The sequence below is a fragment of the Magallana gigas genome, chromosome 3 (assembly GCF_963853765.1).
Source record: "Magallana gigas chromosome 3, xbMagGiga1.1, whole genome shotgun sequence".
Lineage (NCBI taxonomy): Eukaryota > Metazoa > Mollusca > Bivalvia > Ostreida > Ostreidae > Magallana > Magallana gigas.
The window spans coordinates 9,099,030-9,111,846 of record NC_088855.1 but is presented as its reverse complement, the minus strand read 5'-3'; the positions used below and the strand labels follow the sequence as shown (position 1 = coordinate 9,111,846).

Genomic DNA, 12,817 nt, shown 5'->3' with positions numbered 1-12,817 from the left:
CGCTTCCAACAGTCCCTCTGATGTTATCCAGCCATTCCCGAAACTCCAAGAAATTCCACTTATCCTGCACGATGAAGGAACAGTTGATGTCTCCGTATTGGTTTGTTTGACAGTTCTTTTCAAATCCGGTTACTATATCAAATAAAAGACATAGAAACACGCTGGACAATATAAAAACTGCGAAACCTTTGTGTTGGTAGTTTGAAATCATTGCTGATAGCAAACAGATATTCAATATTGTAGATTGCAATAAGAAATATTGTGATAAAATGGAAAAAACTGTTTGGGTTTTTATAGAGACTGTAGGTTCACTTTTTGATTAAAATTTAAAGGATCCTGATAAAAAAAAAAAGGCGGAGGTGAAGATAACATTGATTATTCACAAATTATTACAATATTGAACAAGAAGAATAAATTACCTCATCCCCATCCCTGTTCTTTTTACTTTGTACTCCTGCAGTCGTCCTCCATCGCAAAATGTTGAAGAAAGAATTGATTAGGGTTAATAATTATCATAGTATACAGAATTAAATTGAGTATAATTATGTATGTACATGTACATTGAATGTGATAAATTTGTATGTACGTGCAATAAAGGATTTCTGTTGCACAATGTTTGTTTGCATATTTATTAATCATCCACTTCACCTGGAAAAAAAAGACCCAAAACTCTTATTGTGAAAATTGAGGAGATACCGAGTGAAGAAAATCGTTATTTAATTTTACATGTATATGTACATATATTAGAATTTTTTTATCTTGAGATGTATAGTTTAATGATTTAAAAAAGAAAATTAATTTTTAAATATCATAAGAAAGCTTAATGGAATCGTGGCGATCATTTAAAGCTATAGTGATTCCCTCTTAAAAGAAAGCTCTGTATGATGATATAGGAAAACATTTAAATTTTAAAGCTAAAACATATAAAGTTTATCTCTACGTAATAATTGTTTACAATTAAAAATATCATGTATAGAATCATATAAAAACTAAAAGTAAATCTTATGGCTATCCAGCCTCCTTAATTTAATGTCATGCTATTCAACTGATGATAAATGTTACTAACACTATTTTGGAATACATTTTGTAATACATGTATATTAAGCAAAATGTAGAAAAAATCCTTTTTTGTTTGGAAAACCATACCATCTTTTAAAACATTAGCCTGATGTTATTTTTCCTTGTTTGATTTTTAGCGTTAAATGTTGTCTTTAAAGGATTTGTTTTATTTTTAACAAACAAAATTACTTTTTTTTTGTAAATGACTTAAAAAAAGCAAAATGAACGAATAGAAATAAGTACAAAGAGTTAATTTAAGAAAGTAATATGTACTTTGAAATAAAAGCCATTACAGACCACTATAAAGAACTGTATGTTACTGAGTACGTCTATATGATAACCCTCCTTCATATCAATTTCAGATTCGTATATTTTTGCATAAAAATGATCAAAACGATGGTACTAATCATTTCTTTATTGCGTGATTTAATTAAAAAGGATTTAATCTAACACTACCTCATTTTGCAAAAACATGTTTGGAGGCAACGATTCAGCATGAAAATGGGAAAAATTTTTATTACTCTTTATACATAACAGTAGCTTTTTTTTAAAGGTACATGAGCGTGTTTAATTCAACATATACATAGTCTAAATATTCAATATGCCACTAGTCATCTAAAACACACGTTGTCTTTGTCGTAAGACCTAACTTTGTGTAAATTCTATTTGGATAAAAAAAATCATGTTTATATAAAAATATGCAACATCTTCTCACCTAAAATACTGGAAATTGATTTGTGTAACTTCATAACGCACCCGGCTTTGGAGATTATTTTTGTTAACAAGAACAAAGTTTTTATCTACCGTTAGTTAACGGAGTACATCTTTTATTAAACATATTTATTAGACTACCTAATTTTATTGAAATTAAATCTATGAGATTTTAAACAAACCTAACTGAAAACATTTGAAAAAGGTTGCACTTTCTAGAACATAATGGTATTTTTCATTTTTGGATTTGGAATTTTTTTTACATGGAATTCTCCCTTTCCTTTTTGTATACATGAAGCACCGTATCATATAAACTGGGCATTGTGAAAGCTAGGAAAGACAGGAAAATGAATTACGGCCATTACAATGATTGTTCCAATTTCTTAACCTTTTTACTACTTACCGATATAATTATGTGCACAAAGTGGAAAAAAACTTTGTAATTTGCAAATTTTCAATATGTCAAAAATTAAATTTGTGATTGTATGTCAATTTTCATTAAATGGCTTCTAGCCATACAAAATTGGTGTTTAAATTTTTTTATTGTCAATTTGCGTAAACGTTTTGGAAAAGCCTGACGAGCTACACTGGATTCAGTGGAAACTAATACGTTTAATTAATAATCTCAGATAGTAACTTCTGATGAAGATAAAAATGTACTTTGAATACGATAAGAGCAATGTTACATAACGTTCTATGTACAATATTCTTTTCATTGCTCTGCCTACGATGATCCAATCCAGATATATTAAATCACATCGCCCACAAATCTTTACACAGCAAATTATTTCAAAAGCGATAAATTTAACAATGATTTTTGCATGGTCTACAGTTTTTTTTAAAGATAACATCTTTAACAAGTTTTCTATTAGTTTTAAAATTGTTTAGGGCGCTAACTCCTACGACAAAAGGTGGTGTGTACGGACGATGTGTACTTGAAGTAAAACTGTACTGAGGGACACGTGTTCATTTATACACATTTCATATTGCTGTTCTGTCAGCACGCGCGTTGATAGTTCGTCAATTTTGACAGGTTGCCTTGGTTCGTGTGGCCTAAATGTAGAGGAAGCAGGGAATCTGTAAAGTGGGCCATTTTACAACTGGCTGCCTTTCTTTCATTTTTAAATACTGATAGGCACCTGTACCAAAAGATCTGTTTAAAAATAAGCAGAAGTGATGAGAGAATTTGTCAAAGCTGTCATAAATCAGATTGCCTTTCACTACAATGACGAGGGGGGGGGGGGGGGGGGCTAAAAATTATTATTATTTTTTCTTTAAAGTAACATGAAGTGAACACAAATTATGGTTTATAACCAGAACCCAAAATTACTAAAATCAGTATGCATGGTATAAGGTGTCATAAAAACATAGCTTATATTTTATATAAATGTCATAAAACATTTTTGAGGTTAGTTTGTTTTGCTCAGAGCATTGATAATTTAATAATTCATTTGTTTATACCTAACATTTTATTCATAACTTGATACAATCCGATATGTTTAAAAATTGTATTGAGTTGAATTACAAATTAGATTTCAAAATATTAAAAAAGAGCATGGATGAAGTTTTTAAATCTTGATATATTTATGCGTATCTAAAGAATGATTTACAGTTATTTTTATAATACATGCGATGCGCCAAATAATTTCATTAAAAAACAGAACAACACTTTTATATATTCTTTCAAATGTGTTTTATTGTCATTCTAATATACATATACTAATATATTCGATTTGATTCGTTGTAGCTTAGAAAAATGTCGGCATTTTTTTAGTGAATATTAAAAACATTAGTAATAGTAAGAACTAGTAATGGCAGTAGAGATTGCAGTATATAAATAGTGCCTGTTTGGGAGGGTAACAGTTGAAATTGACACCCCGAGAAAACCATTGTCAACCGACGCGAAGCGGAGGTTGACAATGGTTTTCGAGGGGTGTCAATTTCAACTGTTATCCTCCCAAACAGGCACTATTTATTTTGTTATACTGAATGTCTTTTTTAAAATTTTTAAGAAAATTTTACTGCTTTTATATAGGAATAACGTGAATTCTACAGCGAACCGTACGCGCATAATTTTCGCGCATGTAACATTTTTTAATGTTACCCGTTGCCAAGTGCGTTGCTAACGCTGAGGGTAATAGTAAATATTATTAACTGCGTCTTAACCAATCAGATTTCAGTATTTAACATGAAAGTATAACAATAAAAGTTATCAGTGAGTGTTCTTTGTTACATGTGTTTTGGAACAAATAATTCATAAAATGTTGCATTTTGTCTTAAATTGATAAAATATCCTTGTATACTCTGTACTGAAAATCCCCAGATTTCTGACACATTTTCGCATCTTTCTTCATTTCTAATTTAATCATTCAATTTTTTAGACGGGGTCACGTGACCCCGTCTATTGGTTTACTGTCAGCCGAAGTCTGAAACCGGAAGGCACGCGTAGAACACATGAATTAAGCCTACGCGTAAGAAAATAGTGCAGAAAGTTTTCATGCATTTCAGTAAATATGTATTATAAAAACACGCATTAAATCTTTTTAAGTCCTCTGGGTATAAACAAAATTCTATTTAGAAAATAAACAAATAGTTTTATTGATCAAAATATTCTTGCTCGGGTTTAAATGTGGAATGAGTTACGTAACTGAATGCACAGCGCTGTTGACGATTCAGTTGGTGTACGAGCTCATTAATCAATAGAAGAGGTTGATGGTGGAATCGAAATTAAAGTTCCCAAATGCAATGTGCCATTTTTGAAAAGTTGTGAATTTTATTTTGACAATCTTTCACCTTAATACTACCAAACTTCATGCGCAAGCCGAAGTTAAAATCGGGACGGGTTATACACAGATGTTTTACAAAATAAATAGGTGTTTCATTGGCGTCTCGTCTACTTGCGGTATGACTGCTGTTCGTCTCGGAAGGAATTTTGTACAAAGAAAATAATAGGAAGTCTTAATTTGCCTTTTCGTTCGTTGGCTCTTTAGTTGATTAAACTGAATTTAAATTTTAAACAATGCATTGTAAGCAAAATCTTTAATAGATTATACATTTTGGAAGACTTATACATCATATAATAATTACTGTAGAAGCAGAAATATTCGTTGAGGATTTAATTTCGTTATTTTCGTTGGCAGAATGAATCAACGAAATTACATCCATGACGAACTTTTAAAACGAGTCTCAATAAATGCAGAGTTGATATGTAATACACTTTAGGGATAAGGATATGACGAATTTAAATGCCAACGAAATTGTATTTGGTTTATAAACAACGAAATTTTACCCCAACGAAAATATATGCTACTACAGTATATACAATCTTATCGATTGAAGAACCAAGTTAAATGTTAATGTTCGTGTTTTCCGGCTTAGTTGGAATCAGGCTTGGGGTGAATTACTTTGTATAATAATGCATTACATTACCATTTCTTCATGAATTAGGGCATTAAATTACCATTACCATTACTTAATTGTCTTGAAGTAATGCATTACATTACCATTACTTTGTGAAAAGTCATTAAGTTTTTAAAAAGTAATTTAAAAACTAAATAAAGAGTTTTAAATTTGTAAATATTTCATAAATAAAACATGCTTAAAATATTTACAGGTTCATGTTCATGTTCACTACCAGGTTCAAATTTAATGACTTTTACAAGATTGCTGTTGCACTTGTAGTTCTCAAAGTAAGGTTGGTCCCGTAACATTTACACGCTGATGGTGGAGTTGACAATCTCTGTTATTTATGTCTCTGATTTTCGGAGTATGATTTTTAATGAAAGGAACGGTTGTATCGTGTATTCGTGTAGGTGATGCACGAGTTTACACAAAAAAGTAGTAAGTGACGAACGGATTTATTTTTACCTATTAATTTTGCATGAATCGCAAATGAAGAAAATCGTGTGAGATAAGTCGGTCTTAAAAATCAAAATGGCGACCGTGACAAATCTTTTTATTGTCAAAGTTCTTGGAATCTTATTGTAAAAAAATATTTCTAACGCCAGGTGCCTGTGTTTGTTATCGGTATACAAATATTCACTTTGTTTGTTAATTCAGCATTTTAGAGTTTTCGGGGTTTTCATAAAACTTTTACTACGGATACCGTCCGACTTGTGGATTTTCCCTTGGATCACAAAATTGAATAAACCTAATGATTAAAATTATCTGCTTTGATATAGTTGTTTGATTGTCCCGGTTAGTAGTAATTTTTTAAAATTTTCCTTGGGGTCTTATTTTACATAATATACCGTTGTGTCAATTTTCTACATTTATGAAGGCCGGGATTGAGTAAAATTTAGACAAAGTATCAGGCAATTGCAAAAAAGCCGAACTAACATAGATTGTAACAACTAATTCAAAATCATAAATTTTGGAAGCATATTCGAGGAAATCCGGGACAATTACAAATTCAAACTTTCAAGACCCCGTCTTTCATTACTCTCAGTACTTTGATTTATTTCACATTAACCCTAAACGTGTTTTGCAAATATAGCATATGTATTTTTTTATCGCTGACTGAATAGAAGAGACGTGAATCGTGTCGTGTTATATACGATGATTTGTGTGTTGTATACAAACATCGGCAGGAAGTCATAATTCATAAACAGTAAACAAAGCTCCAACACGAACCATTCCATATTGTCCTAAATAGCACAATCATGTAGAGCGTAATTGATAATGGCACTAATCTACTTCATATAACATGGTTGATGCGTATGATACTAGTACAGAAAATATTTGTATGTCGTTGAGAACACTCACAATTTATTCTTATATGCGAAGATTTTTTTTAATATCCTTCCTAATCAATCACTGTTTAAAAAATGCGATATTTCTCCTTGTCTTCTCGTACTTTCATGAAAGGTACATGCATATGAATGGATTAAAAACTGTTTGTCAGGTTACTATCTAGATAAAAAGCATTCATATAGTTTATTAGATACAACCCTGGAAGAAGAACTCTCCTAAAAATGCTAAAAATATGGTTTTTTAAATGTTGTATGAGACACTTTGACAGCGTTTTATCAAACTTTTTAATTACGTCGCAACTTTATTCTAAATGCATTTGTAGAAAGTAAAACTAACTGTTTATGAATTAAATGCATTCTTGGGTTTAATTTATGATAAGTGCTCGTTTTCTCATTATTAATAAAAAATGGTTTAAGTTTGCATAGAAAAATTCTGCATTAGTAGATCTTGCGTTTTCAGTTGCAATTGTTGATTTAAAAATTTAGTTACGCAAGCATTAAAAAAATATAAAAACGTCCTTACGACCTTCCCGAAAGTTAGTTTTCATTGTATGTTCATAAACTGGTTGATTAAACTCAATGACGCTTTCAAAAAATATGCTTTGTATTTTTCCCTGCCAAAAATAACTTTTTTCCCTTTGTTCATCTTGTAGTTGAACTTACTGTATTTATATGTATAATACAACAAAAGAAATGATTTTCTTTTTTTTTCAAATTATTTTAGAAATGTAATTTGAAGTTTAATGGAAGAGTTATGAAATCGAGCAATTGGTTAACGTTCAGATGCTTAATAGAACGAAATCAGTATAGATAGATAACTATTACGAATCAACCGTTATAAAGATGAGGAAAAAAAATCTCTCTCTCTCTCTCTCTCTCTCTCTCTCTCTCTCTCTCTCTCTCATATGAGACGTACAACCTTAATAAGATGCATTGTTTTGTGAATATCAGAAAGAGCATCGTTGTTAATTGCTGGCTGGCAAATAAAGAAGTATTATCAAATGAAAGAATTGAAATAAAAAAGAGCTCAACGGAAATATTAAGAATTCAAAATGAAAGGACAAAGTAACGTTAATTTGTACATAATAGGTTATTTCCCAAACGTATTGATTTCACGATTATCTTGCTCTCATTTCCAAAATTGATAACCGTTAAAGTGATTAATTAGCAACCTGATAAATAACATTCCTGGATTCAATATGTGTACGAAATGCCCCCAGGATAAATAGACGACACAAACACTAAATACGATTTATGAAAACACTTACAATCGCCAAAAACAAATTAAAACGATACTAAGTCTCAATTACTAGTACTATATTGCACAAACATAAAGCAAGTCGAAGTCCTTTGATGTTAATGACTGCAGGTTTTGTCACAATTTACTACAATACTCATTCTAAAATTATGATACTCATTTCTTTCAACAGTTTCTTTTCCAAATACGATTTAAGTGTTATTCATCATCAATTTTAAACTGTTTAAAAGAAAGACTGCCTTTTAAATAAAGGAAAATTACGATAAAATAAAGATTTTTAAACAATTTTTCTTTATGATTTATTTCACGATAAAAGTATAATATATAAATAATAAAACATCAAAATATGATCAAAACAATGATTGGATTAAGAAGACTAAGCAAGGTAACTTGGATTTATACAGTGGATAATAAATAAATTCAAAAGTAAAAATAAAAAAAATAATTGCCGACTTAACACACCTGGAAGTTAACAGTCCGTACCATTCTTCCAGAAAGATTACTTGGCGAATGACATTTAACATTGGAAAGATCCTTAAACTGGGGTACTCTTAGTCGAAGTTTTCTCAGATAAGAGGACAGAGGACTAGCTTTGCAATCGCAGTGAATAGGATTACCCAGTAAGTTAATGAGAATTGGCGTTTTCCCACTCATATACGAGAATAGGTCTTGAGGCACGCTTGTAATGTTGTTATTTACTAAGCTGATGTACAAATACTCCTGGATGACATCAGGATGTTCGAAGGAAAATGATTTAAGGTTGTTGTTAGAAAGGTCCAGTAGACGCAATGAAGGGAAATAGTTCCACCACTGGTTCAGCTGTCTCGGAAGAGTGGGAAGATAGTTTGAGGAAAAATTAAAAACCTTGAGATTAGGATACACAGAGTGATCGGTCATGGTGTCGAAATGAATTCTGGAAATACTGCTACTGCCAGAATGCTCCAGATACACCAACTCATCAAAATGGCAGGTAAATGCTTGAGCTTTAGATTTCTCGGCCAGTGAGTCGAAGCCATCCTGCAGACGATGTATAGAAGGTGGCGATCTCGTTGGAACGAATTGAAAAGTAACGTTCCTTTGGATGAATCGAATATTAGTTTCTTGTCCACACGTGCTTGATTTTTCTAGTGGGTCATTCAGGTTCATCTCAATCAGCTGATTGATGTCAGTGAGTATAGCGACATCAATGAGGGCCATATCCCGTACCGTGTTGCTGTAGATTGATTTTGTGTTGTATTCAGAGTAATAACCGTCAATCAAACAGTTTTTGACGTGTATCTTTCGAAGGTTTCTTGCTCTGAAAGGCCATGGTAAAAAGACAGTTGCTCCATCAAGGCATTCTAAATCAAGTCGGACGTCGGTGACTTTTTCATTCAATTTTTCCAGCCATTTTCGGAATCTTAAAAAGTTCCATTTATTTGGTACGACAAAAGAACAATTTCTTTCGCCCGAAATACCAGTAAGGCAGTTTTTCTCAAATTCAGGCACTGTGTCAATCACAAAACACTTGCTTAAACTAAATGCTACGAAAATTAAAAAACCTGGGATCACAATACGTTTACTTAGCATTTTTGGAATAGAAGCTGCAATCTGTCTTTAGTTGTTGTGTGGCTAGGTGCTCGGTAGAATCGGTAATGATGCTTTAACCAATTTAGCACCTTATATAATGCCATTCGCGAAATGAGGTCATGTGTTTGTTTTACTGCGCATGTCGACAACCAAATATGTGGGAAACGAAAGAAAATTTACCTATGACGATGTACTTTTCCCCTTTACGTAGGGTAATTAAACAAAGGCATTGCGCGTCACGTCGATAAGTCCCCTTTATTGGTAAATTACTGGTTTTAAATATATCTCAAATGTCATGCCTGTTTCTGTTTTATTTGACATACAGCATGCATAAATAATTTTGTCCTCTCATCGAAAATACATGAACTTTGCATTTATTAATCCCAAACGATGCCTTTCTTTGTGTATCAAAACAAAACATTGTTCAGTCATTTTACCCACCACTTGCATTCAAAATTGCATTATTTATTGATACGAGATTTCCTCAAGGAAACAATTGATTTGACGGGAATTATATCTGTAAGACATTCATTTAAATTTTTAACGGGTACGATTTTAAAAAAAAAATCAATTTGATTATATAAAATGCCTATTTTCTTTTTGAAATAACTTGAAGATACATACAATAGTTAATGGAAATACATATACAAATGCTTTTAAATGTAATTAAACTTAACAGGGCTTGTAAATGCTCGTATAAAACATTAATCGGACAATGACATGTAAGAATAATAAAAAAAAAAAATCGCCATTGATTGATGAGATTAGTGACTATACATATTCAATTACAAAAATGCTTTTTTTTGGGGGGGGGTGCATTTTTGTAATTTGAGCTTCGTATATTATTAGAAAAAGAATGAAAATATATTGATTCAGCAAATTGTAAGTTTAAAGTATACATGTCGGTTATTTTAAGCGCAATGCATATGGTTATTTTCAATCATTTTCACATCCATTGTTTTCATAAATATGGCGTGATTGATCGCTCGCTATTTGTCACAATCATAACCTTGGTCCCATTCGTTGATCTGAGAGAAAGAATAATACTGAATCTAATTAAATCAGTTCTTGCTTTTTGTCGCAAAATTTTTCAAATGTATTGAAAATTTAATTTACATAAAAAATTTATATCATCAACAGATTTTTTGAAAGTCAATTTATTTACAAACACGTTAATTTTGTGCTCATGTCATTAACTAAATCTAATATCTAATTAAAAACACAAAGTCAGTATTCAAGCTCAAAGCACAAGATAATTCAAAGTTGTTTGATTTTGAACCCAGAGTTTTTTTCAAACACACGATTACGGAAGGTCTATCCAGGTCCAGGCGTTTAAGAAGAAGGAAATAATCTCCGTGTGTCACGAACCATTTCATCCATCATGCAACTGATCCCGGTGTTTCATGTGGCGAGTTTCACAACAGACCAATTCACACACCAAACCAATCACTCCGGTACAGCCCTTTCGAACGGATTAGGTGGAAGTGATATAATCATGCATCGGTTTTTGTGTTCCCTTTGTCAACAGTCTTTCTATCAGTGGTTTATTGTTTACTTTTTTGAACGGATGTTAATATATTTGTTTTTACTTCTGGATGATTATTATTAAGTAAAAAGTTTCAAAGTTTATCCTTTGACGATTCTCAGAATCTTTTAGTTTTAAATCACCAGTAATGTTTTTAACTGTTTAATCTATAATGGTATTTCGTATACTTAATATCATTGCATGTTTCTATTCTTAACTTGCTACGACAATTTTTCATTGATTTTAATGATTTGATTGAACTAATTGTAAATTTTCACAATAGATTTGTTGAAGATAAAATGGTTATGGAATTATTAAAATTCAAATTGGTACCCGTTAAAACTTTGATGAATTTTGATAATTCAATAACCATTACATATGTATCTATTCAACAAATCTATTTTGAAAACAAAGAAAACCATTGACTCGCCAAATGCTTTCCCAAATATTAAATTATAAATAAATTTTAAAATTAAAAATAATTAAAAAAAAATGATTTTATATAACATTTGATATTTATGTTAAAATAAAAAAATAAGATTGATTGATCTATTTTTACGCTAAAATCACATATTGATTGATTAGCTGAAGTGAACAAATCATCTTTATTTTATTTTTATCTTATTATTTTTACAAAAGTTCTACATGTATATGCAAAATCGTGATAATTCTTTATGTCTTAATTTATTCAGAATCAAGTTTAGTAGATAATGCTTTAGATACAAAGAACCACTCTTCAGATACTAATATTTCCTCGTCAACTGCTCAATATATGTTTAGGATCATACATCTGGATTCGATACATTACTTATTCTACAGATAAATAATTTACATTATTGTTTTAGGGCTTACTCATATTTATACATTTTCAACTGTTCATTGAATAATGAATTTCCTACGGTCATGTTTCTTGATGTTCGCTTTGACTTTACAACTTGTCATTTGTAGCTTAAATGGCACAAAACTTATTTGCATAGAATACATATAGATATAAATGTTAGGATTAGCTGCGGGTCTTTTCCAATGTTTTAGGTACAGAAGACCGCGTAAAGATGACCGGTTTTCCATATTATGTCACCAAGCATCAAAGTTGTCGGGAGCGGAAGTTGATTTAAATAATGACGCCCACAACTGTAAGAGTTCTCTTAATTAATAACCTTATTATTCTAAAATTCAAATTAGACCAAGCACAAGCAAATGAAAATTTTATTTCTCAAAATTTTTCTAATATTGCTTCATGAAATACAATAAAGCAAAGTGATATTTTATTCAAACCACTGACTAATCATGATTTGTCAATCAATAGTTCTATATGGTGTCTCTATGGAAATGAAAAAATATACATTTTATTTCAATAAAACAAAGTGTAAAATCAAAACAATATAATGACATCACAACGCGAACAAATTTTGAATTTAAACATTTTGAGAGTTGGATAAAATTAACACTCCAAAACACCTAAATCAAGAGCTAATTAAAAACGCGTAACGAAATTTATGTTATGATTTTTTAAAAGTTTATTGAATTTTTTTAGTTTTGATTTTTTTATTCAATTAGTCATTACTAATGATGTAATGAACTTTTATAATTTAGGTTTTAATAAATTATAGCTAATAAATATGCCATTAAAACGTAGGCAAAGTGGGTGAAATTATCCTTTAGTATAAGAACTTTTAACTTATATATTAACTTTTATAACCAATCTACTAATATTGGTTTGTTTTGTATTTTAGTAACAGCTTGGCGTAAGTTATAATGTCAAAGAGTGCGAACTTTAATGATTTCCAAAAATGGACGGAGAGTTTTTACAGTAAAGTTAAGTTTGATTTGTCACGTACAAAAACATGGTGTACTGTTTATATAAATAGATTTGATAACAAAAAGGGGGTTTAGGTCAACTGGCTGTCCTATAGACTTAGTTTTAATTGGACTGACGTCAATGTA

General features: G+C 30.7%; 1 protein-coding gene across 1 annotated transcript; it reads right to left on the bottom strand.

Moving 5' to 3' along the window:
* Positions 1 to 8,029: 8,029 nt before the first annotated feature.
* Positions 8,030 to 9,429, bottom strand: LOC109619583 (uncharacterized). The gene has a single exon (XM_020069908.3). It carries the CDS (start codon positions 9,346 to 9,348, stop codon positions 8,233 to 8,235), a length of 1,116 nt encoding a protein of 371 aa, XP_019925467.3. The 5' UTR covers positions 9,349 to 9,429; the 3' UTR covers positions 8,030 to 8,232.
* Positions 9,430 to 12,817: the final 3,388 nt, after the last annotated feature.

Coding starts and splice junctions, on each gene's coding strand:
- LOC109619583 (XM_020069908.3), bottom strand. CDS start 9,348: ATGCTAAGTAAACGTATTGTGATCCCAGGTTTTTTAATTTTCGTAGCA.